The sequence below is a fragment of the Brassica napus genome, chromosome C1, assembly GCF_020379485.1.
Source record: "Brassica napus cultivar Da-Ae chromosome C1, Da-Ae, whole genome shotgun sequence".
NCBI classification, from domain to species: domain Eukaryota; kingdom Viridiplantae; phylum Streptophyta; class Magnoliopsida; order Brassicales; family Brassicaceae; genus Brassica; species Brassica napus.
This window is the reverse complement of record NC_063444.1, coordinates 27,540,461-27,567,266: the sequence shown is the minus strand read 5'-3', so window position 1 is coordinate 27,567,266 and position 26,806 is coordinate 27,540,461. Positions and strand designations below refer to the sequence as shown.

The 26,806-nt window shown below is 34.7% G+C and overlaps 2 protein-coding genes and 1 pseudogene across 2 annotated transcripts; all 3 read left to right on the top strand.

Annotated features, from left to right (window-relative positions):
• Positions 1-349: 349 nt before the first annotated feature.
• On the top strand, positions 350-1,159 carry LOC125579910. Its single transcript, XM_048743818.1, has one exon. It carries the CDS (start codon positions 350-352, stop codon positions 1,157-1,159), a length of 810 nt encoding a protein of 269 aa, XP_048599775.1.
• Positions 1,160-13,874: 12,715 nt separating this feature from the next.
• LOC125579909 (glutathione S-transferase T3-like) lies at positions 13,875-15,011 on the top strand. Its single transcript, XM_048743817.1, has 2 exons — positions 13,875-14,684; positions 14,853-15,011. Exons 1-2 carry the CDS (start codon positions 13,875-13,877, stop codon positions 15,009-15,011), a joined length of 969 nt encoding a protein of 322 aa, XP_048599774.1.
• Positions 15,012-15,561: 550 nt separating this feature from the next.
• Positions 15,562-21,225, top strand: LOC106379715 (annotated as a pseudogene).
• Positions 21,226-26,806: the final 5,581 nt, after the last annotated feature.

Sequence of the window (26,806 nt, the reverse complement as noted above, 5' to 3'; positions counted from 1 at the left end):
TGGTCTCAGACCTATTGACACGAGAAACAAGAGAGTAGAATACCGACCTTGTGGAGAAGCTCATGCCTGAACTAAAGGAACACGTACTGAAGCTGCGACCTAGTGTCCTTGGTAAGCATGATGCATACATCTGGCCCCTGCAACAATCAGGATCTTACAGTGTTAAGTCAGGTTACTACTCCACCTTCCTATCACCCAATCAATCGACTGAAAGGACTCGGGAGATAATAATGAAGGCAAATGGAAAAAACTTATCTGGTCTCGACATCTCCCCCCGAAGCTAAAATTCTTCCTCTGGAAGATAGGCTCCAACGCGCTACCGTCTGGGGAAAATTTGCGTAAAAGAGGGATGCTCCAAAACATCACCTGTACAAATTGTGGGGAACCAGAGAGTGTGGATCACATCCTCTTTCACTGCCAATACGCAAATGAGGTCTGGAGGTATGGACCGTGGAATCAATCCATCGATACAACTGATGCTACAACGTTCTTCGAAAAGCTTGAGAGATCTTGGAACCTAACTCCCCTCCCACCTTATGGATTCACGGGCAATGCTTTGCCGTGGATATGTTGGGCAATCTGGACCTCCAGGAACCAAAGGATCTTCGAAAATAGATCCCAATCGCCAGAAGAAACAGCTCTAAAAGCGATCCAGGCTCTAAAAGCGATCCAGGCCCTCAAGGAATGGGAGATTGCGCAACCCCCGAGCCTGAAAATCCCCAAATCATTGACTACTGGCCAGCAACACGATCCGATGGTCCTTGATCCCTCTGAAATCTTCTGTAACACTGACGCGTCCTGGAGTCACACCTCTAAAGAAGCAGGACTAGCTTGGATCTTCACAAATGGATCAGCAACAGAGATATTTCGCGGGTCGATCAAGCAAAGCGCAGTCTCATCGCCATGCATGGGCGAAGCTCTGGCGATCAGAGAGGCCTTACTCCAAACAGCCACCAATCACTACTCCATTATCTGTATTCGAACAGACTCTCAAGTGCTTGCACAAGCTATCACCTCTCGACGGAACTCTACGGGATTCTATCAGATATCGACGAGCTCGCTTTCTCCTCTTCCTCCCCCTTTATCAATTGTCGTTTTACTTATATTTCTAGGGCCAATAACGGGCCGGCTGATGGGCTTGCCAAGGCATGTCTGGTAGCACAGCCTGTTGTAAACCCAAACCAAAACTCTGTTTAATTTCATGTTGCTCAAAAAAAAGATTAGGATATTTTTTTTAAAAAAAATTGTTTAAGAAGAAGATCACAAATTTGTCTCACTTTAGGGTCCATTATATTATTGAGATGCGTCTAGCGTGTTTCATATAGTTTTCAAAATTAGAGAACAAAATTTATTTATTTTTGACAAAGGGCTTAATGAGAGAACAATATTGCAACTAGAAAATATATATAAGAACTAGATCTGGTTTTTGTGGGAAACGAAAAGACAAATTTTGATTGTGTTAGGTATTACGATAAACAAATAGCTGCTTGTAGACTTGTAGTTATCATTGCGTTAAAAAGAAGCTGCTTGTAAAAACTTTTTTTTAAGGGTAGAGGTGTCAGGTTCTAGTCTTAAGAGCTCCAACTTTTGTCCCTTATCTAAGGAGATTGTGGAGTTAAAAGCAGAATATTTTTTTTTTTTTGACAAGGGGCTTAAACGCAGAATTTTTTGAATTAAAAAAAAAGGTCAGATTATAAAAGTTTTGCACGGAAGTCAATATAATGTTGAGATGTGTCGGTAGGAAAGAAGACTTTTGATCTTATGATAGGTTAAGCGGTCATTATCTGAGATAGTAAATAAAAACATAGTTGCTTGTAAAAGTCAGATGATGAAGTTTTGCATGGAAGTCAATATAGGATCAATTTGGTTCGAGGCGCACTTGCTAAAAATAGGATCACATTCTATAACTTTAACTTTGGTATCTATAAATATCAAAGTTAATAAATTAGTGAACAGTATGCTACTGATTCTATTAGAAAAAAACTTCTAATAGTTTATTTATTTATTTTGAAACAATTTCAAATAGTATAAGTGTCTTACATTTCAATATATTAACTAATTTTATAATCATGGCCAAGAAATAAAGTTGATTTGCCGGATGACAAAAGACAATGTTAAAATTGACAGCCATCAATTTGTTTTCTTCTTTCAGTTTATTTTGCCAACAATAAATAATTTAATTTAAAAAAAAATTAAAAATAAAACCGGTGATATAAATCAATAAAAAGAATTTCCAATTGGTGCAAGTTTTTCCACCATTATATTTTTGCTCTTTGTAAATGTTTAAACGGACAAAACTAAGGAGAAACTATTTAGATCGCTGAAACTTATTCAAATGGGAAATTTTTTAACTTTACCTTAAATTTGATACCACTTTATAATTTACCTTTAAATGATAATTATTTTCATAAATGCATCAAGTTTATTATAAAAAGACAAAAATAATTCTCCTAAATTATTTACATCCAATCAAATTAATTGTAAATATATCTTAATAAAACAAAAAAAATTGATTAAAAATTCAAATTTTATGAATAGTTATTTCATTAAATATTTGAAATTTATACTTGGATCTATTAATTGACAGAAATATTTGACAAATTGAATTTTCAAGTTATTGAATTTCTTTGGATTTAAATGCTATAAAATATGTTATATCTATTAATTGGCATAAATATATGACTAACCTAAGTTTTTAAGTTATTGAACTTAATTGGATTTAAATGCTATAAAATGTTATGATTAACAATTATTTTATAAAAACAAATATAATAAATCATTTAATCGGTTAATATATTGTAATCAACAAAAATGTAAAACTAAATATACATGAACTCAAATATAAAAATAATTAAATAAAAATACTTATTAAACAATTTTTTATTTTAAACTTAATTTTAACTAAATAAAAAATAAATTAAAATATTGTTTAACTAATTGAGAAAAATAAATTAAAATATTGTAAACCAGTAAAGCATAATTCATATTTTATTTTACATAAAATTATTCTAAGAAAAAATATTTCATGCGCATGCCATAGAAAACCAAGTAGTTTAATGTTACTTAATCTAATTAAATAAAAAAACGTATTTACATTCATGTTTCTGAAACACACAAACACCAAATAATCTGATAGAAATAAATAAATACTTTTCTTTCAAATAAAATAAAAATTCTTTTAAAAATTAAATCTTAAAAACATTTTCTTCAATTAATAATTCTAAAAATTAATAAAATATTATACACGAATAAGTTTATTTGTATACATATCATAATTAGCTAATGAAACACTTAATTATAGATATCATAATTAGTTTGGTTGATGAATTATGAATATTGATTACTTTAAGAACGAACCATTATATTTGTTCTTCATAGATTTAAAACATTCTGACTACGTTGAAGGTTCTTTATGTCCGGCAACTATTAATATATATTGAAATTCATTTTGATCAAGGCTCGTGTAAAACCTGTTTTGGTGTATTAATATGTATTAACATGTAAAGTTATTATTGGAAGAGGTGGATAAATATTTATCACGTCATATGTAATGTAACACTAATTATAAAGGTAGATATAGAGTTTAATTAACATGTACAATAGGTAAGACCAATGGCATTTTATGTAATTACTCTAGTAATAGATGGATATTTAAGTGTCGAATACCAATAATGAAAAACACTGCGTTTTGACTGAGGCGATATTTTGGCGATTCTGAGTGCGATTTCAAAATCAAGGTTTCCGATGGATTCGGCTGCTTCGCCGGACTCATCTGAACATCCGGAGAGTGATCGGAAGGAGCAAGAAGTGAGGGAAGGGTTTGGGGAAGGTTCTTAAGAAGTGAAAGTGGCGATGGAGGTAGATCTGAAGAAAGGGAATCCAAGCTGGGTTCAAGTGGCGCAGGATAAGAGAAGTTTGAAGAAATACGATGTTGAGATAACCTCGACAAACGGTAAGCACAAGGTGGTGATTCCGGAAGATATTCTTTCTGATTCGACTCCTTTATGGGAATATTTTGTTGTTGGGAAATTTTTGGATATTGCGCCTCATATAGCCAAGGTTCATATGGTGGTGAACAAGATATGAAGTTATGGAGATGCTAAGGCTAAGATTGAGGTGTATGATGTCAATGTTACTACGATGAGATTCAAGATAACAAGTCAGAAAGCTCGGGAGAAGGTTATAAAAAGAGGTATGTGGAATATAGCTGGAGTTCCAATGGTGGTGAAGAAATGGACTCCAAAAACTGAGGAAGAAAAACAAGAGGAAGAAGCTATACCGATGTGGGTTCATATGAGAAAGGTTCCATTATATATGTTTTCATGGGAGGCATTAAGTTTCATGACTAGTGCAGTGGGATTTCCGGTGCGTCTTCATCCACAGACCATTGCATGTTCAAATTTTGAAGAAGCAAAGGTTTTTGTTAATGTTGATGTATCAAAGAGCTTGCCTAAGGACATAGACTTTACTTTGGAGGGGAAGGAATTTACTGCAGAGTTCTATTATCCGTGGTTACCGTCTAGATGTAACAACTGTGAGAAATGGGGACACACAGAGAAGGTTTGTGTAGTGAAGAAGAGAAGAAAACAACAAGAGGAATGTGAAGTAAGAGAGGGTAACATAAATATTGGAGAAACAGTAGGGATTGTTGAGAAAGCAGGTATAAAGGATGATAAGTCACAGGTTCGAGAAGGAGGGACATTGAGAAGGGGAAGTATTGAGACATCAGAAAATAAAGAAGTGAAAGAAGATACAACAAGTGAAGAGGATAAAGGCAATATTTGGGCACTGGTGTCTCCGGATAATATTGGAAGGGTTCAATCAACTCCGCAACGAGAACTAGGTGGAGTTCATATTTCAGCTTCGAAGTACTCTGTGTTAAGTCTTGATGAAGCAGAGGAAGGTGAAATTCTACAACTGCAGGGGCATGAGGGAGAAGAACAAGTAAATGAGGAAATAGAGAATACTGAGTTATTGGAGAGTGATCTATTAGAAGATGGAATATTAAGATCCAAAGAGAAAGATAAAACAGTGATGTCAAACGGGGGGAAGAGAGTCCAGAAGACTAAAGCTCTGGAGGTTCATCCAAAGGGGAAAAGGTCTTCTAGACGCAATCTCTAAAATGGCGAGCTTTTTCTGGAATGTGCGCGACTTTAATAAATCTTTGAAACATTCCGTTGTTGGTGATTGGCTAAGTAATAAAGAGATCAAATTTGGGTGTATCTTGGAAACTAGAGTGAAGGAAAGGAAAGCAGAGAAGATATTGAGTTCTGTATTCAAGGGATGGTCTTCTATTACTAATTATGAAGATAGTCATGGAGGAAGAATCTGGCTTATTTGGAGAGATGATGTAAGAATCATTCCAGTTTATAAGACGGATCAGCTAGTTACTTGTCTAGTGGAGTTGCAAGGGGAGGAGGGTTTTTACTACACATGTATATATGCGAGTAATCAGATGGAAGAAAGAAGAGTGTTATGGGAAGATCTTGCTCATCAACATAACTCTCCCAGGTTTAAAAGTAAAGCTTGGATGATTATGGGTGATTTTAATGAGATATTAGAAGGTTCAGAGAGTTCAAATTTTGAAACTACGGGGAGGATCCCGAGTGGAATGAGAGAGTTTCAGGAAGTGGTATTACACTGCCAACTTACGGATATGGCATATCAAGGGCCACTCTATACGTGGTGTAATAAAAGAGAAGAAGGAGTCATCTGTAGGAAGTTGGATAGAGTACTGATAAATGAAGAAGCCTTGCATCGTTTCAGGTCTGCATGGTCTGCATATGCGGTATTTGAACCGGGTGGTTGCTCTGACCACATGAGGTGTAAGGTTCATCTTTTTCCACCGGTTGAGAAGATAAGGAAGCCTTTTAAATATGTTAATGCGTTAGGAAGTATTCCTGGATTTCTTTCAATGGTTCAAGATTACTGGGATTCGACAGAGGTTCAAGAATGCACATGCTATATTAATTTTTTGGGCCTTAATAAATATCTGACTAACTAATAGATGTAAACTGTTGAGTAGGTTCAAGAATATACCGGCTTGTATATTCAACCACATAAGCCCATAGTTGGAACCAACTGTTTTGTTCATGAGAGCGGCATTCACCAGGTTTCATATATTAATTTATCTAAATGTGACATCAGAATATAAAAATTTGAATGATTTCTTTTAATGATGATTTTTCAAACGTTTTGCAGGATGGAATCTTGAAAAATCGGAGTACATATGAGATCTTATCGCCAGAAGATGTTGGGGTTGTAAAATCTCAAAGTTCCAGCATTGTTCTTGGAAAGCTTAGGTAATGATTCTATTATACTTCTTAGGTACGCATCGTTTTTTTTGTGCTAATATTTATTTATCAATATGAACATCAAAGGAAATATGCAGCGGACGTCATGCTGTGAAAGATCGTCTGAAAGAGGTATTTCTTGTGATTTTCTTAAGCGTTAGTTATACAACGATCATTTATATATTTACAAGATTACACTTTTTTACAGATAAATATCCGACATTAAGTATCCAAATATGTGTTTATTCTCTATTTTCAGTTGGGATATGAGCTCGATGATGAGAAGTTGAACGACATCTTCTCAAGGTTTAGGGACTTAACCAAGCAGAAAAAGGTTTTTTTTTTCCCCTTTGCAGTTTTGTATCTTCTCATGCACATGTGTAACGATATCGATTTAAATTAGACATTTGATATAAGAATTTAAAATACGCACACTTCTTTTTTAATACGCACACTTATACGGTTTCAATTTGTTAATCTGTTCAGGAGAATCACGGATGATGATCTGAAGGCGTTAGTAACGTGTCGTGATGAGGTCACGTCACTAAACGGCGCTACCGGTGAAGAGACTAACGGCTATGTACCAATCTCACAGATTTCCTCTGTGGTATAAAATCTGTGAAAATGTTGTGTTTGTGTACCACTTGTAATATCAAGGTTCCATTTGATATGAATGGGTTGTTTTTAATGAATAAAAACAGTATGAAGTTGAAATATTGTGCGTGAATCAACCTACCAAATTAGAGGTGCATATTTCCACGTGCTTTTTATTTTGTTTCCTTTCTATACTTTTAAAATTGTATAGCATAATTAACAGATCATGTAGTTTAAAAAATATATATTAGCTTTAATTATATATTTAAATTATACATTTTTAAAAAGCAATTGAATAAATATGTGTGAGTGAAAGTAAAATATTTTTTTTCAAACAAGAAATTTTCTTAACTTTCTTTTGCTCTTCAATTATTACAGTTGATTTAATGATGAGAGATTTTACGAAAGATTGCCATTGAGATCCAATCTGATTTTTCTTATAATTTGACAAAACTAAAAATAGTTGAATAATTTATTACAAAATTATTGGAATATTTTTCTAGCTAAAACAGATAAATATAAAATCTGTAAAACAGCTAAATAACAAAACCTGCTACTTAGAAGATGAATAAAGTTTTGTTTAATTTGGTTATGAAATTCAAATATGCGAGTTAAATTGATTTTTTTTTTTTTGTGTTAGTCCTCGTTAGAGCGCAAAGGGAACAAATCCGCGCATTATGTGCTATCGTTTCGAGATTAAACTTGATGCATATGACCAATTTACTCTACTACTTCACGATCCACCCTCTAAGTATTTATACTTAATCCCACAGGATCCTTGGGCAATGAACATAGATAAGAGAGAAAAAAATACCAAAGATTATGAGCTCCTTCACAGAGATTAGCATATGTGTTAATGCCACCAACCTGGAGGTGCATACCACGTGAATCACGATACTATGACTATAGTCTGAGACCCTTGTATTATTGTGCCTGTAGTTGTACATATTGATTTAAAATCTGAACTGCCTTTGATTCATCTAATCTTTAAAGGCTTTCATGGTTAACTATAATTTGACTTTACAAATTATGAAATAATTGATATGGCTTTAGAATAAAATTAGTTACTCTGGTTTTGAGATTTTTAATAATTCCTGAGCTGAATAATTTTTGATTAAATTAGTCTTAAAAGCTAAAATTTGGTTGATTTTACTTTACCACTGCATACGATATGTTTGCAGTTAGTAAGTGATAGTGGTTATTTGTGTTTTATAACAATAAAAAAGTTGTAATTTTTGTACTATTTTGTATGTTTCAAACCTCTCAATAATTGGTTTCTTTTGACGACTGTAGCTAAAAAATATTTCTTTTCTTTAAAGTATTATTTACCATTAATACAGAAATAATAAATTCGAAACTAAAATTCAGATATTATAATTCAAATATATGAATACATTTTATATTTTCTAATTTATATTCCCTAACCAGTATCATAACATATTTATAAAAAACTTTTTACGAAAAATTTACCACTATATTTTACTTAACCACTAATATATGTATAGATTTTCCTTAACCATTAATATATTTTCGATATTTTTCTTAACCACTAATATCTTTTCCATATGTTCATATTTTATATATATATATATTTAAATCAAACAAAATTTTATAAAATATAGTATATAATCTTTATAAAAGAGAAAATTTCTTCAATAAATTATAATTTTTCATCTAAAGAATATAATATTATAATTAATTATATTAAGTATTCAATTTGACTATAATAAATTAATTTTTTATTTTCATAAATATATGCTGTGTAAAAGTTATTGGATTTATTATTTAATAACTTATGAATATTTTAGTCTATCAGCATAAATAATCATCAATAGTTGACAAAAAAAAAATCAGCAATCACACTAATTTTTAACTGTTATACTAGTTGTATGAATCTCATAGAGAACATTATTGGTTGTATAAACTGAAATCAATTCTTCTAGATTTATAACATATCAATTTTAAAAAAATCATTATTTCAAACTGATTCACTAGTGATATGAATCTTATTTCTTAAATCTGCATAATATATTTATACTTCCAAAATAGTGTCATTTGAATTCTACATAATAATTAAACTTAATAAAAACTGATCTACAAATCTATCAGTTTTTAAAACTTTTATAATATTTTGTATGATCTTAAGATTTGCACTTTTGGGTCAAATTTAGATTTGTCTTTTGTACCCAATATAACATCTTAAGATTTGATCGTACTGTGTAGTTTGGTAATTTGGGTAAAATCGAAAATTGTTTGGTTTAAACAAAATGATTTTGCAATGATGATTTTTTATTTAAAAATTACGATAGCTATAATTTTTTAATAATAGTGCTCGTTGATTTTATTATTAATAAGAAAAATGATTTTAAATTCTTAGCGTAAAATGTTAAATTTTTGATTAATATAGTTTATACAAGAAACTAGACTCATATCCACTATTTTTAATTTTTAATTTGAATCATTGTAAGAAACTATCATAATTCTTCACTAAATATTAATATAAAATTCACAATCAATTATTGAAAAACAATGGATTCTACAATATATATATATATATATATATTAACTTTAAATTCACTACTGAATAAAGATGTAACCACAAGCGGGTGAATTCTTACTGTTAAACAAACAACATTCAATAAGTTAAAAAAAAAACAATCGACATTCAGTGCAAGGTTCTCATAAGTTTCTCGCTTTATATGTTTCATTAAAAGTATCATTTGAGACTTTTGTACATAGATTAAGAAATCATTTAATTTTGCATGTTTTCAATATAAAAATATTATTACACATACATCTACTCGTGTTTCAACCAATAAAAAAATAAACTACAGAATAAAGTTAATAAATTACGCATTAAACAATACTTTTTTTGCAATGATTAAATTTTCTCTACAATGACACTTAATATTAAATAAAAGTAATATTAAATAAACTAATGATAATATCTATATATATATATAAAAGATTTTTCTCTCTTCTTATGACATGTGGAGGAGAGTTTTGTTGACATGTGTCCCAATTTTTCATTTTTTTTTGTATTTTAGATCATTTTTCTTTTATATTACTACAATTTGATTTAATATTTCTAATTGTGCACTATCTTTTTTTTTTCATACTAACCATTATTAAAATTTGATTATCTATTTTATTGATTACAAAATATAAAGGAACAAAAAAATAAATAAAATAATATAAATATATTTTATTTTTAAATTTATTCACAACTAAAAATAACCTAAAGTTTTATTATTTTATTAATTTTTACTATTTTATATTTTTTTATTTACAATTTATATATTTATTTTAATATTGACCAAACTAAGAAAAATAAACTAGAGCACAACTCATAATCGAAACATAAAATCTATATAATCATAAAGAAAAACAAAATGCCAAAGACTAACTAACTAAGTAAAGGTTTAGAGCTGAAACGAGATCAAGAACAAAAACTAACTTAGATCATTTTATCATAGAATATTTTGGTCATAACAAAGAGATGTCGGGAAAAGAGTAGAAAGCTAAACTCAGAGATAAAGCATCGCTCGAATACAAAAAAAAAACGTGATCAAGGACCAACACAAAGAACTTAGAAAGCGTGTTAGAGCAAGAATATTCAAACAGAATGCAAAAATCACCACGAAAAAAAAAAACAAATACTTAACACACGATAAGCACAACCACCAGTTAAGAGGTAAGAAGCACCTCACAAACTAGACAAGCACAAAAAAGCGCCCATACCAACGGATAACCACAAAACTCTAGATAGAAAACACCAAAATTCCAAGAAACTTAGTTTGCACACTTATACTAAAAAAAAACAGGCGAAGAAGACATACAACCTGAAAGAGGGAGAACAAAAGTTAATCACCAAAAAATAAAAGCTCAAGCTTGAGACCAGAAAATACATTATAAATCTACAAAGCATACACAGAAGAAAACACTATCTAAAACTCGAGTCGCAAATTTGGCAAAATAGAAAGACACTTGAGACTCAAACAGTGATGAAAACTGCAACGAGATGATAGAATATATGGAAGGGTAGACGAAACGAAATCAGTAAACCGTGGAGCCATCCTCAAATTACCAAAGAAAACATAGAAGTCAGATGATCAAAAACCAGATTTTGAAAACCAAACCGAAAAGGGATTATGGACTGTAAACTAACAAAAATAATGCAACATAAAAAATTACTAAACTCCTATCCAACCCAAGGAGATGTACTTCGTAACATCAACAAAAATCTAAGTAACAAAATGAGCTTCCAATATTGACTGGTACAACCTGTAACGCGGTGAGAAACAATCACACAACATAAATCTTATAAACTCAATCTATAACAAATACCAGACAATCCGAGGAAGAACAAGCACTTAGAGATGAGTATTTTTTTGGTGAGGATGAAAAGCAAAGCATACCGAAAAAAGTAAACGAAATATATAGATGGTGACGGCTGAATGTCAAAATATGGAGAGAGGACACCAAACATCTTAAAAATTAATGTTCAAGTAATTCAAATGTATATATATAAAAGAGACTTTTTTCTTCTCTTCTGCCACCTAACGGGGGGGAGGTTACAACACCTGTCCACTATTGAAACTTAACATCTAAAGTTGTTTTTCTGTCTCTTTAACCTAAAAACTACATGATGTTTTTATGCCTAATATAAATATTGTAACTACACGTTGTTTTTATGCTAACATAAATACTGTAAAGTAAGATGAAGCTCGTAATAAAACTAATATAAATAAGGTCCAATGATCCAAACCCAAAAGAAGCCAAAGAAATTAAATGGCTGTTGAGACAGCTCAAGACCACCATGAAAGATGGAGGCGTCAAAAACATAAAACATCGTTGTAATCGAGACTCCCATTGCTTGACCTTTGAAAACAATCTCCATGCAATCTCTACTTCGTCTTCTTCTGAATCTCTCATTCATTATCCATGGCTCAACTTACGAGAACATTCTTTTTACAGTCTCCTCTTTGTCTTTTTCTGAACCTTAGACGTTCACCGTATCTCTAAATGTATTTATTAATATTGAGTTCTTTGGTTTTTAATTGAATCATAAAAATCCAAATTCATTATGATACCTTCAGTTTAGTGTAAACTCATCCGTCCTTAGGGCAGACCAACTACTAGTAGAAAATAAAAAAAAGGAGAGACCTTGTACTGAAAATGAAAACTTTAAGAACATGTATAGATACTGCAAGTTCATCTTGTGGTTTATTAAAGTGTGTTATTATTTAATGAACCGATGAAATTGTCTCTAGAGCATTATTTAGAGCAACCCCATTGAGGGTTTTAAACAGGTTCATGGGCTCAGGTTTTAAGGCCTTTTGGATAAAAATAAATGAGAAATTAGATTTAATTTGGCGAACCGCCTCTTACCTGTGATCCCGTCCGATACAGGTTCAGCACAGGTGTCGCATTCTGATTGGTGAAGGGGAGTAGAGGTCACGCGCTTGAACGCGGAGAGAGAATCATTTCTCTCATTTTTGCGAGAAAGCTAGGGTTTGCTCTGTGTGGCGATTTCATTTGCGACGCCGAGCTCTCACCCATTTTCTCCCCTTTTCTCGATCGATTCGGCGCCGGATTGTCTCCTCCACGACCAGAGGTGAGTTCCGAGTCGATTGACGTTTAGATATTAGCCTTCTGTTGTCGATATCGCCATTGTGAATTGTCAAAAGATTTTATGATCTCGGGTTAGGGCTCGAAATCGAGATGTGTTTGGATCTAGGGTTGTATAACCTCGTCTACGGGTTCTATTTATCGATTAATGGTCCGAGATTTGCGGATTGAAAATCGAATAGGGGTTTTCGAATTAGGGTTAAAAAAAAATTTGGGGGTTTCGATTTGTGGTTTGATATATTAAACTGGGTTGGATAGACAGTTGGTATGATCGTATTTTACAGTTTTTTTGTGCTAATCAATTCTTGTTTTGTGCTTTAGATGGATCCCGCAGAAGAGAGAACAGATTGTAAGAGGAAACTGGAGCACATAAACCTCCTGAGATACGTTTCCGATTCGGAACATGGGATGCCCAAAAGATGCGCTTGTGGTGGGAGAATGATACACGAGGTTCGAGTGAAGGATGAGTTCGACACTCAGCCAGGGAAACGCTTCTTTAGCTGTGTAAACTACGAGGTTAGATACAAACCCTGTTACCCAGTTGAATTATTAGATACAAACCTGTGCTTTACTTCAATATTTGGAATGTGTTGTCTGATGTGTTTATTGTTTAACCAAGGCTGATGGGTTACATTATCGTCAGCCTTGGGTTTGTGGTGTGCAGGAGGAGATCGAAATGCTGCGTAAGCGTGTGGAGGAGGCTGATGAGGTGATCAAGTCGGTGCCAATGCTGGTTGAGAGTGTCGAGGTTTGTCACTTTGTCTAAGAGTTGATTTTTTTTTTTAATTTAGGTTTTTAAAAAGTCATTTACAACGTTTCTTTTTTTCTTGTGCAGGCACAAGTTAAAAGTCTGAGTTTGCTGCTTGATAAGCTCACTGGTGACGTGTATAACCTCACAGTGCAGATGGCTGCTCTGGAGAGGGTGTGTTTCAAGTGAAATCCAAACAGGTAAACACAGAAACTAAACCGAAGTAGTTCTTTCCGTGTACTGATAGGTGTGTTGGTTGCTGTAGTTGAACTGAAACTTAACTAGGAACTCATCTAGGTTCATTTAATATGTAGAGTAGTATCTGTACTAGATTATAACTATGAACTCACCTAGGTTAATTTAAATGGGTGTTGGTTGGTTGCTGTGATGAATGGTCATTAAAAATATTGATTTGATGTGTAATGAATACATTTTGTGAACTACTTCATCTGTAATTAAGGCTAATGAATGTTTGGTAGTTAGAGACACAAAGGAAGTAAATCCTTTTTATAGATACTGAAAACAACCACTGTAAACACAAACCAACTTTTACAAATCACTCTAACTCACCACGCTCTTGTGAAAACACCCAAAAACCTGAAACCACAATGGATCACTTTTCTCTTAATTCTGTCGGGTTTGTGAACCTATTATCTTCCCAGTGCACTCAAACCACTCAAAACACTCAAAACACTCAAAACACTCAAACCACTCAAAACACTCAAACCACTCAAACCATAGATGTAGGGTCCTCAGGTGTTCCTAAACCCGTAGAGAGGAGAAAGTGGACAACACAAGAGGACATTGTCCTCATCAGTGCCTGGTTGAACACCAGCAAGGATCCCATAGTTAGTAACCAGCAGAAGTTAGGTTCGTTTTGGAAAAGAATAGAGGATTATTTTAATTCAAGCTCTCAGCAAACTGGCGCTGTTCCTAGAGAGTGGAGTCAGTGTAAGCAGAGGTGGGGAAGGATTAATGAGCAGGTTTGTAAGTTTGTGGGAAGCTATGAAGCGGCTTTGAAGGAGCAAGCTAGTGGCCAAAATGAGAACGATGTCATGAAGTCTGCTCATGACATCTTCTTCAACGACTACGGGACGAAGTTCAATCTTGAACACGGCTGGAGGGAGTTGAGGTTTGATCAAAAGTGGAGATCCAACTCTGTCTCAAAAGATGGTGCAAAGGAGAAACGGAAGGAAGCTGCAGAGTCAGTCCCTGACTCGGATGAGGCTAGGCCTCCTGGTGTTAAGGCTTGCAAAGCAGCCAAACGCAAGAAAAAGGGGAATGAAGCAGCCTTTGATCGACTAGAAACCATTCTAGACTTGAAACGCAACCTAGCCAAACAAAAAATTCTAGATCGTCTCCTCTCTAAGAAACATGAAACTCTAACTGATAGTGAGGTGGCTCTTAAGGAGAAACTCGTTTCTGAGATGCTCTAGGTGATAATTTGACAACTGCTTGTGCTTAGTTGAGGATTTTCTTAGTTCATTAGTTGATTCTTTTGTTCATTACTTGATAACTTTGTTCATTACATGATGATTTTGTTGATTACTTGACTTTAACTTATATTCTTCTGTCTCGTTTTACAGGTGAAGGTTGTTGGTTGTGGAGGTCACAGGTTCTACAAGGTTTGTTGGTTTCACAGGTCACGGGTTGTTGGTTGTGGAGGTCACGGGTTCTACAAGGTTTGTTGGTTCTACAGGTCACGGGTTGTTGGTTGTGGAGGTCACGGGTTCTACAAGGTTTAGTCTGAGGTTGATGGGTCATCTCACGGGTTGTACTACTGAGAAAACATGTGCTCAGGTCACGGGAGAAACTCGTTTGTTTTTTTTTTTTAATGATGTAGTTGTCGCGGATGATGTCGAGAAAGACACTATATAATCTATCTCTCATTTTATGCATTGCTCTCATCTTCATCTCGATCTATTCTCTCAAAACAATCAGAACAAAATCATCTTTCCAATCTCTTCTCTGTAATTAATCACACAACAACATCAATAATCTTTATATGTTCATCAATTATCAATTATCAATTATCAATGTAATGAATAAATTTTATTTAAAAAATTTATTGCATAATATTTTATACATGTTTTCAAAATAATTTCAAAAAAAAAAAAATTAAAAAAAATATTATTTAATTTCTGTGAACCCCTTCTCAGGTCCACTAATGCAGAAGCACAATACTAAGAGGTTCAACACTATTCATGACCCTACCTAAAAAATATTAAAAAAATCCTATGAACCCCAAAGGGGGTTCACTAATGTGGATGCTCTTAGTGATTGGTTTCTCAAAAGTGAGTCTCTAGTTATTATATTAAATTAACAATTTTTTGATTAATTAAATTTAAATGTAAAAGAAAGTTAGATAAATTAAAAGAATATCCGCTGTTACTATAGTTTCTCAAGAATAGTGTGGAGCCGCCTTCTGCACATACGATTATTGATGTTTATCTACTACTGTTTAATTGTTTATTAATTTTGTAGCAAAAGACTTCCAGAAAAACACCGATGCTAGCGCTTATATTTTGTTTTCTGAAACTATATATATACTTATTTTGCAATCTCCATTTACTATCAATAAAATTGTTATCTGACACATTTAGTATGATCTCCATCTCCTCCACTGCTTCTACCATGGTCGTCCAGTCAGTTGTACTCTTTGCATCTTCCTTCCCTTCTATCGGTCTGACCCGTCCATACAAAAGGCCGTCCTTGTTAACCCCATGTTGCTCCTCTTTGCCCAATAAGGCTGGGACTGGTGCTACTGATTTCAAACCCATGTTACCCATCGTGGAAAGGTGGCGGGAGTATATACCGAACAAGCTCCCCGACAAGAACTATGTGCGTGTATTCGACACGACGCTCCGTGACGGGGAACAATCCCCAGGTGTGTTAGATTCGGGTTTATTATGAGCTTCCAACTCAAAACCAATTGGCAATTAGTGGATTAGCCCTAACCCTTTATATATTACTTAATATCCCATTGATTGTCCAATGTGGGATACATATCCCTTAATACCCCTTTTCGAGATGATGGCTCTTATCCGCTAGAAATCTCGGAAACTTTTTTAAGACAGTTATACTCGGTCGAGCGAGTCAATTATGACCTATATATCCGGTCGGGTAGGGTTAATATTAATTAGGGGTTTAACTTATCAGGATCTGGGCTCTGATACCATGTTAAGCTAAATGGACTTCCAACCTAAAACCAATTGACAATTAGTGGATTGGCCCTAACCCTTTATATACTACCTAATATCCCATTGATTGTCCAATGTGGGATACATATCCCTTAATACGGTGCAGCACTTACGCCACCGCAGAAGCTAGAGATTGCCCGGTAGCTTTCCAAACTCCGAGTAGACATCATGGAAATTGGTTTCCCTGCGTCATCAGAGGAAGAGTTCGAAACCGTCAAAACCATAGCCAAGACCGTAGGGAATGAGGTTAATAATGTCTCCCTTCAAAATCTAATATAAAGGTTTCATGTTTAAACTATGCAGTTAACCTTTTTATTTCAGGGACGTTAGGTAAAATTGAATGAATATGTACGCAAATCAAGAGTTTAGAATAACTGTAGATAACAATGCAGTGTTGTTTCGCCTAGGTGGATGAAGAAACAGGTTACGTTCCAGTTATATGCGCCCTCGCACGATGCAACCGTAGAGACATCGAGGCGGTTTGGGAAGCAGTAAAGTACGCCAAGAGGCCGACAATACTCATATTCATATCTACTAGTGACATTCACATGAAATTTAAGTTGAAAAAGACTAAAGAAGAAGTCATCCAGATGGCAGTGAGTAGTGTTCGGTATGCTAAGAGCTTAGGCTTCAACGACATCCAACTTGGTTGCGAAGATGCCGGCAGGTCCGTATCTTAGAACCTTAATACTTATGTTTGTTTGCATCCATCTCTCTTAAGTTACAATATGTTAATATATTTTGATTGTCTATGTTTTATATATCTCATAGACAGTTGACAATTATTTTTTTTAAACCTTTTTATATAGCATCACCACATTAATTTTGAAAGAACAACAATGACATAATTAAATACAAATGTAATTTATGTTATTATAACATGTATAGTTTTGACAACATTTTAATTCTTGGAAATATTCTTAAAATAAAACAATAACAAAATTTGACTAGATACCATCAATGTAGATTTCTAAAATAAGATGATGACAAAATTTGGCTACAAACCACTAATATAAATCATGTGCAAAATTATTAGAAACACTATAATTATTAGAAACACTATAATTTAAAATATAATTATCAAAACCCCATCAATTAAATTGTAAAAATATCTCAACGAATACAAAACATTATTTTTGATTAAAATTCAATTTTTTAAAATAAATATTTACCTAGTTAAACATTTAAAAGTTATACTTAGATCTATTAATTAACGTAAATATATGATTAAAATTTATTGATTTTTTTGAATTTAAGTGCATGTGTAGTATGATTGCCAATTAATTTGTTAAGATAAATGTAATAAATAAGTTCATTTTTTTCAATATATTTTAGCAAACAATATATATATATATATATATATATATTATAGTGTTAAATATAAAAATATTATTCATTAAACAAAAAAAAATCATTTTTATTTTGTCTCAGACATAACCAAATCAAAGTTAAATTAAAATAAACGAAAAAATTAAATAAATAATTATTCATGATTTCACTTCTTAACTAAACGAAAAATCATAAAACAAATTGAATAATAGTGTGTCTATATTTGGCAAGAATATTGCATATATAAAATGTAAAAAAATTCCATTTAAAGGTAAAGTTTCTTTCAACTAATGGTGGGCCACTAGTTGCCATAATATAGTTGCCATAATAATGGAGTTGAGAGACAACCAAGATTTCACAGGATATGGGACTAATATGGATTATTTTCTTTTGGACTAATATGGGCTGTCAGTAGGGAATAGTCAGGTTATCAAGAAAAATGTATCTTCTAAGCACCAAAAAAAGAGAAAAAAACTTTTCTTTCACATGGAAACTAAAACACATATCAGGAGAATTTCAAATTAACAGTCATGTTATAAAAGAGTTTTAGCTGCTGTTTGACATTGTTATTGATTCTAGTGACTAATGGCCGCTACGTATTTTCTATCATGTCCAGGAGCGGATCTAGAAAATCATATAACATGTGGCACAATTTATATATCTAAAAAAATTAATCAATAACAATTTTTTAAAGTACATTAATCACTAAAAAAAGTTTACTTTTATAAATTTCAGAAAATATATCATATAAAAATAATTTTTTTTTAATTTTAAATGTTCCAATTTAAGTAATATTATAAAATTATAAATAAATCATAATATTTTTATTAAAACAAATCATGTATTCATTTTAGTTTTTAATTATTTTAATATATGTACTGAAAATATCAATAAAATAACTTTTAAAGTGAAATTTAAAGAAATTATATTTTAATTGTGTAAAGAGTTACATTATAGAAAGGAAAGAAAATAAAACAATTGTAAAAGAAAGAAAAATAATTATAGGTAGCAAAATAAATGAGAAACAGAAAAGTGATTAAAAGTGTAGAAACAAGTAAAAAAAACGCTTCGCGGGTTCAAATTTAGAGCGGATGGGGTACATATCAATTGTTAGAACCAGAAGAGTTACATGATTATATGTGTATTATATTGTCTTAAGATATTTATAATATTTTAGCATGTGGCACATGCCACACCCACTCCAACCCTGGGTCCGCCCCTGATCATGTCATATTTTGATTTGTAAAACCAGTTCGTGATTAAAACGAAGCAGGTCAGAGAAGGAGTTTCTATGCAAGATTTTAGGAGAAACGATTAAAGCAGGTGCAACAACTGTGAACCTCGGGGACACGGTAGGGATCAACATGCCGCAAGAAACTAGGGACCTTGTGAGCTACCTCAAAGCCAACACTCCTGGAATCGATGATGTTGTCATAAGCGTTCATTGTCACAACGACCTTGGTGTTGCTACTGCTAACGCAATCGCCGTACTAAAATTAACTCAGTTTTGTTTCACTCAACTACGCATATTTTTCCAAATACAATACAACAATTAGTTTACATTTTCTATGTAGGGTATACGTGCGGGAGCAAGAAAAGTTGACGTAACGGTTAACGGAATAGGTGAGAGAAGTGGGAATGCAGCACTTGAAGAGGTAAGTTTCACCGAGACCCCCTCGCAAAAAAATGTAGGAGTTGTGCAGTCTTTTTGAAAAACATTTCTGTTGCTTGGTATGTATAGGTCGTAATGTCTTTGAAACGTCGAGGGTCAGACGTGATGGATGGCGTTTACACAAGAATAGACATACGCCAAATTATGGCTACTAGCAACATGGTAATCTTCATATACAAACACATGGACAAACCTTTTTGACCGTTTATTATTAATGAATTAAGAGCAAACTTATTGGTTAGAGCATTTAAAAGTTCTTAAAAACTGAAAAAATATTTTTATTAAACAAAATAAATTAACCACTTAGATGAAAATAGATGACAAAGAAGTTCAAAAACGTCATTAAAAGAAATCTTTGTATTCAGCCGATTCTCTCTTTCTTTCTTGCTTTATTTCTGTTTTTCATCTTTAAGTCCTAAGATCCCCTATCATAAATGACCAATAAAAGTGCTCTATCAGAATATCTCAATAAAAATAATAATATTTGAGCACAAAAAACTGAGAGATTCATAATAAACTTTTCAAATGAGGAATTTAACACAAAATTTTCAAACTTAAAAATATTATTAAATATTGTTATTTTGTTGAGAAGTTTGGTTGAGAAACCTAATAAATTAAATTAGTGAACAGGTGCAAGAATATACTGGATTGTATGTTTAATCACATAAACCCATAGTTGGAGCCAACTCTTTCGTTCATGAGAGCGGCATTCAGCAGGTTCCATTTTTAAATTATATCTAAATGTGACAAAATAAAATGAATTAATGCAAATAAACTGTTTTAAATGATGATTTGTTCAAACATTTTTGCAGGATGAAATGTTGAAAAATCGGAGTACATATGAGGTCTTATCCCCAGAAGATGTTGGGGTTGTAAAAACTGAAAATCCCGACATTTTTCTTGGCAAGCATAGGTAATATTCCATTAAATGATATTTTATTGCTTTTACTTAATGAAAGCTATGTACGTAATTGATTTGATAAAAAAAAATATGCAGTGGACGTCATGCTTTGAAAGATCGTCTGAAAGAGGTATCCCTTGTGATTTTGTAATTTCCTTGGTATTGGTTTATACAATGATCATTCATTGTTATAAATAAGAGATGAATATTTAATTTGATGAACAATTGATTAATATACCTGAGTGTTAAATTATACTCTCAGTTGGGATTTGAAATTAGTGATGATAAATTGAACGACGTTTTCTCACGTTTCAAAGACTTAACCAAGCAGAAACAGGTATTCTTCATTTTGTATCTTGTATCTTCTAGTGTACATATGCGTTATGATATTTAGCTTAGACATTTCAATACACATGATATAAGTATGTAATATAAAATCCACACTTAACTGGTTTCAATTTGTTGATCTGCTCAGAGAATCACGGATGCTGATCTGAAGGCATTGGTAACGTGTTGTGATGAAATCTCGTCCGAGAGTTTAAACGGCGCTAACGGTAACGAGATTAACAGTGACGGCTATGAGCCAGTCCCAAAGGTTTTCTCTGTGGTTTAAATGTATGAAACACAAAAAATAAATAAATAAATAAACGTATGAACACGTTTTATGAGTTTGCATGTAATATCATAGTTCCATTTGGTGATATTCATGTGTTTGTTGTAATGAATAAAAACAATATTAAGATGAAAATAAAAGGTATGTTATAATTCACGTACCTGGAAGTGATCATCCACGTGCCATTTTTGTTCCCTAACTACTTTAAAAAATTTGATTAATGGCAAAATTATATTTTCATAATATTTTTCATTATTAGTTATTTTAGACATATAGTGTAATTGTGAATTTTGGGAATTTGTTCCAATCTCCCATACCATAAATCATGAATTCCGTCTAGTTAAAATCACACCAAACAATTTGTTTTTCAGCGAATCACGGATGCTGATCTGAAGGCATTAGTGTTGAGATGAGTTGAGGCATTTTAGGTAAAGACACAAAGGAATTGAGAACATAAAGAGAGAACAAGAAGTTAAGAGGTGGAATGAGCTGATAAGGATGGTACGGACGGATAGGCCGTACCATTGGCCGTACAAAGGTAAAAGCGGCCAAGTAACTCTCCGGGTAACTTACATGGACCGACTTGAAGTTACACTTGACCAAAGCCTTATCCGAACGTTGGAGAGGATAAGGGAGGCGCGGCTTGACAGCTATGACAGGCTGGCAAGAGCTGGAAAGGAAGAGCATCTAGTCTTGGATCAAGAAGATGCTTCAAACGTGTGGAGACTATCATTGGCCGATTCAAACTAAAGCACCAGCTCATCTTTGACTCTACATGCTTTCTTATCCTTATGATTTCGAAACCCTAATGTGTATGGACCTATATAAGTTGTGAGCTCATCATTAATAACATTAGACAGTTCTAATCACTAAATCTCTCTACACATTTCACAATGATTCTCCATTAGTCTCATAATCTCCCATTCTATCTTAATCTATCTCATATTCTCTTCTAAACTCAGATTATACTTTACATTTCTCAATCTTTTATGGTATCAGAGCCAGGTTCATTTCAATCTGAGTTCCGTGGTGTTTCTCTTAAAGATTCAACCTTGAAGCTTTAAGAGATCAAGTGAGTGTGTTTGAAGTGTTCTTGAGAGATTCGACATCACAAAGGTTTCAGCCACTTTTTGGGAGATCTTTTCTAGTTCTTTGGAGGTTCTTTGAAGATACAAGACAAGATACACCGTGGTGAAGCCGGTGTTGCGAGTCTGAGGTCCAAGATCAAGTCTTTTACAAGCTATTGAAGTGAAGCTGTTGAAGATGGAAAGCGGGATGAAGATGAAGGTTGCGGTGACTTTCAAGGGAAGTAACTACCTAGTATGGTCTAGGATGGTGAAGACTGCTGTGGGGAGCAAGGGTTTATGGAAGCACATCACATCCGGTGAGGCTCCTAAACTGATTACCCAAGGAGGAGACAAGGAGAGTGTCTCGGAAAGTGAAGCTGAGAAGTGGCAGCAAGAAGACATGATGGTGATGTCAGTTCTTCATGCCTCATTGGAGCCAGCTATACTGGATGCTTATAGCTACTGTGAGACAGCCAAGGAGCTGTGGGACACACTGAAGAAGGTGTATGGAAACACCTCCAATCTGAGCCGTGTGTTTGAAGTAAAAAAGGCAATCAATGGGTTGTCTCAAGAAGACATGGAGTTCACCAAGCATTTGGGAAGGTTCCGATCACTGTGGTCTGAGTTGGAGATGTTAAGGCCTAGTACACTTGATCCGGAGCTCCTAAACGAGAGGCGTGAGCAGGACAAGGTCTTTGGACTCTTACTCACGCTGAATCCAAGCTACACTGGTCTAATCCAGCACATGTTGAGGTCCGAGAAGCTCCCTGATCTAGAGGAGGCGTGCGCTCAGATACAAAAGGAGCAAGGCTCCATTGGCTTGTTTGGAGGCAAGGGAGAGCTGTCTCTTGCAAATGCTGTGCGATCTGATCATGAAGAGACTCCACAAGCCAACAAAGCAGCTCACGGCAAGTATGAGGATAGAAAGTTCAATGGCAATTGTGATCATTGCAAGAAGTATGGACACAAGAAGAGCCAATGCTGGATACTCCATCCTCATTTGAAGCCGGCAAAGTTCATGAAGGAAAGGGAGGCAAGGGCGCATGTATCTGATGGAGCAGGACCATCTAACCGTGGAGCTGAAGGAGAGGGGCGTGAGGGTGATGGCAAGGCAATGGTGACATACTCAGCAACTCCTAACATCCGCAGCAATGATCATGACTTCATAAGGAGATCCGAGATGGATGCACTCATCAAAATGCTCAAGGAGAATGGTAACATTCATGGGTACTCTTTTGGTGCATCAATGATAGCTAGGACTATAGATACGTCTCCATGTGGCATTGACATTGCTAGGATGAATAGCATTAAGAGTAGTGAAAATGCTAGAGCTGAGTACACCTTTGCTAGAAATGCTAGAATGAATCATGAGCTTAAAGCATTCAGATCACCGTTGAACCTATGTCATACTGCTAGCAACATAACTAAGCCATTAATTGTTGATTCTGGTGCATCTCATCACATGATTAGTGATACAAACCTCATTAAGGATATAGAACCAACTAATGGACATGTTATGATTGCAAATGGAGATAAAATACCTATTAAAGGAATAGGGAACTTGAAACTGTTTGATAAAAACTCTAGAGCTTTCTATATGCCTGATTTCACATCTAACTTGTTATCTGTCAAGAAATGCACAACTGATTTGAATTGCAATGTTATATTCAGTCCTAATGATGTGAAGTTTCAGGATATTGAGAGCAGCCAAATGATTGGAAAAGGAATCACTAAAGGAGAGTTGTATTTGCTTGAAGAACTTGATCATGTTTCCAATTACAACTGCTCATTTACTTCTGCTTCTAGTTTAAATAAAAATGCTTTGTGGCATGCTAGATTAGGACATCCTCATGGTAGGGCTTTGAACTTGATGTTACCAGGTGTTTTATTTGAAAATAAGGATTGTGAAGCTTGCATTTTGGGCAAGCATTGGAAAACTGTTTTTGCAAACTCTACTAGTGTTTATGATAAGTGCTTTGATCTTATACATTCTGATGTTTGGACTGCACCCTGCATATCTAGAGATAATCATAAATACTTTGTCACATTCATTGATGAAAAATTCAAATACACCTGGTTAACTTTAATCCCATCAAAAGATAGAGTGATAGATGCATTTAAGAACTTTCAAGCTTATGTGACTAACCATTATCATGCCAAGATTAAAATTTTTAGATCAGATAATGGAGGAGAGTACACAAGCTATGCGTTCAAGAGCCATCTGAACCATCATGGGATCCTACATCAAACAAGCTGTCCTTATACTCCACAACAGAATGGGGTAGCTGAGAGGAAGAACAGGCACTTGATGGAGGTTGCTAGATCATTGATGTTTCAAGCCAATGTCCCAAAGAGTTTTTGGAGTGATGCAGTTGCAACTGCATGCTATTTGATCAACCGGATTCCCACCAAGGTGTTAAAGGATCAAGCACCATTTGAGGTTCTCAACAAGCACAAGCCATCAGTCGAGTACTTGAGAGTATTTGGGTGTTTATGCTATGTGCTGGTACCAAGGGAGTTGAGAAACAAGTTAGAAGCAAGAAGCAGGAAGGCAATGTTCATTGGCTACTCAACAACTCAGAAAGGATACAAGTGTTATGATCCAGACACTAGAAGAGTACTTGTATCTAGAGATGTGAAGTTCATTGAAGAGAGAGGGTACTATGAGGAGAAGAACCAAGAAGAATTGAAGGATCTCACATCAGATAAAGCTGGAGTCTTAAGGACTATCTTGGAAGGCCTCAGTATCAAGATGAACCAGGATCAGTCCACAAGAAGTGGAAGACAAGAAGAGAGCTCAACTGAACCAAGTAGAGCTGCTCAAACACCTCACCTTGATCATGAGGGGGAAAGTGAACCTGAAACTCAAGAAAATGGCCAAGAAGGAGTCGGCTTGAGTGAAGAAGGAGAAGAGTTCAACTCAGGTTCTCATCATCAAGGTGAGCAAGACCAAGGAGATGAAGAACATGAAAGTGAAGCACAAGAACCGCATATACAAGCTGAGCCGGTTCAAGAGCAAGAACAACCAGTTTTGAGGAGAAGCACAAGGCTGAGAAAGGATCCTTCCTCTTGGGTAAACACGCGAGTGTACTACAATGCCCAAGCTGTGGAGCATCCTTCTCAGGCTGTGTGTTCCTTTGCTCAATACCCTGAAGAACATTGTGCCTTCATGGTTAACTTGGATGAGAACTACATCCCAAGAAGCTATGAAGAAGCAATCATGGATAAAGAATGGAAGGAGTCAGTTGGAGCTGAGGCAGGAGCTATGATCAAGAATGATACATGGTATGAAAGTGAGTTACCAAAAGGGAAGAAGGCTGTGACTAGTAGATGGATATTCACAATCAAGTATAAGGCTGATGGAAAGATTGAGAGGAAGAAGTCACGGCTAGTTGCAAGAGGTTTCACTCAAACTTATGGAGAAGATTACATAGAAACCTTTGCACCAGTAGCTAAACTACACACAATCCGGATCGTGTTAAGCTTGGCTGTGAATCTTGGATGGGGGTTATGGCAAATGGATGTGAAGAATGCATTCCTACAAGGTGAACTTGAGGATGAAGTATATATGCATCCACCTCCAGGCCTTGAACACTTAGTGAAGAGAGGGAATGTGTTGAGATTGAAGAAAGCTATCTATGGGCTGAAGCAATCACCAAGAGCTTGGTACAACAAGCTGAGCACTACTCTCAATGGCCGTGGCTTCAAGAAGTCTGAACTAGATCACACTCTCTTCACACTCACAACTCCCTCAGGTATGATTGCACTCCTTGTGTATGTTGATGATATCATTATCACAGGAAGTGATAAGGAAGGTATCATAGCAACCAAGGAGTTCCTTAAATCCATGTTTGAGATTAAAGACTTAGGAGAAATGAAATACTTTCTTGGAATTGAGATATGTAGATCCAAGGAAGGTTTATTCATGTCCCAAAGGAAGTATACACTTGATCTTTTGAAAGGTGCAGGTGCTTATGGAGGCAAGACAGCAAGGATGCCTATGGAGGATGGCTACAAAGTCCCACGAGAGGGGGAGATTGAAGACAGCAAACCTTATCAGGATCCTAAACTCTATAGAAAACTAGTTGGTAAATTGATTTACCTTACCATAACTAGACCTGATATTTTTTTTGCTGTGAATCAGGTGAGTCAACACATGCAAGTGCCTAAGGAGCATCACTGGCGCATGGTGGAGAGAATCCTGATGTATCTCACTGGCTCACCTGATCAAGGAGTATGGATGGGTTGCAATGGGAGCACTGAAGTGGTTGGATATTGTGATGCGGATTGGGCCGGTGATAGAGCAGACAGGAGATCAACCACAGGCTATTGCACATTCATTGGAGGCAACTTGGTTACATGGAAGAGTAAGAAGCAGAAGGTGGTCTCTTGCTCAAGCGCAGAAGCTGAGTATAGAGCTATGCTGAAGCTTACCAACGAGCTGGTGTGGATCAAAGGCATCTTGAAGCATTTGGAGATTGATCAAGCCACGCCAATGACAATGCATTGTGATAACCAAGCAGCTATCCACATTGCCTCCAACTCGGTGTTCCATGAGAGAACCAAGCACATTGAAGTTGATTGCCACAAGGTGAGGCAGATGATCATCCTAGGAGTCATCTTGCCATGCTACACAAGAAGTGAAGATCAGTTGGCTGATGTGTTCACCAAGGCTGCAAGACAGAAGACAATGGAGTCCATTCACATCAGGTTGGGCCTCATTGATCTTGGGAAGAGAAGGAGCTGATCCCCTTTGGC

What these genes read in the sequence shown, in the direction of transcription:
- LOC125579909 (XM_048743817.1), top strand. Translation starts at nt 13,875, where the DNA reads ATGGATCACTTTTCTCTTAATTCTGTCGGGTTTGTGAACCTATTATCT. An exon ending in TGGCTCTTAAGGAGAAACTC is followed by an intron (nt 14,685 to 14,852) that starts GTTTCTGAGATG and finishes CTCGTTTTACAG; the next exon opens with GTGAAGGTTGTTGGTTGTGG.
- LOC125579910 (XM_048743818.1), top strand. Translation starts at nt 350, where the DNA reads ATGCTCCAAAACATCACCTGTACAAATTGTGGGGAACCAGAGAGTGTG.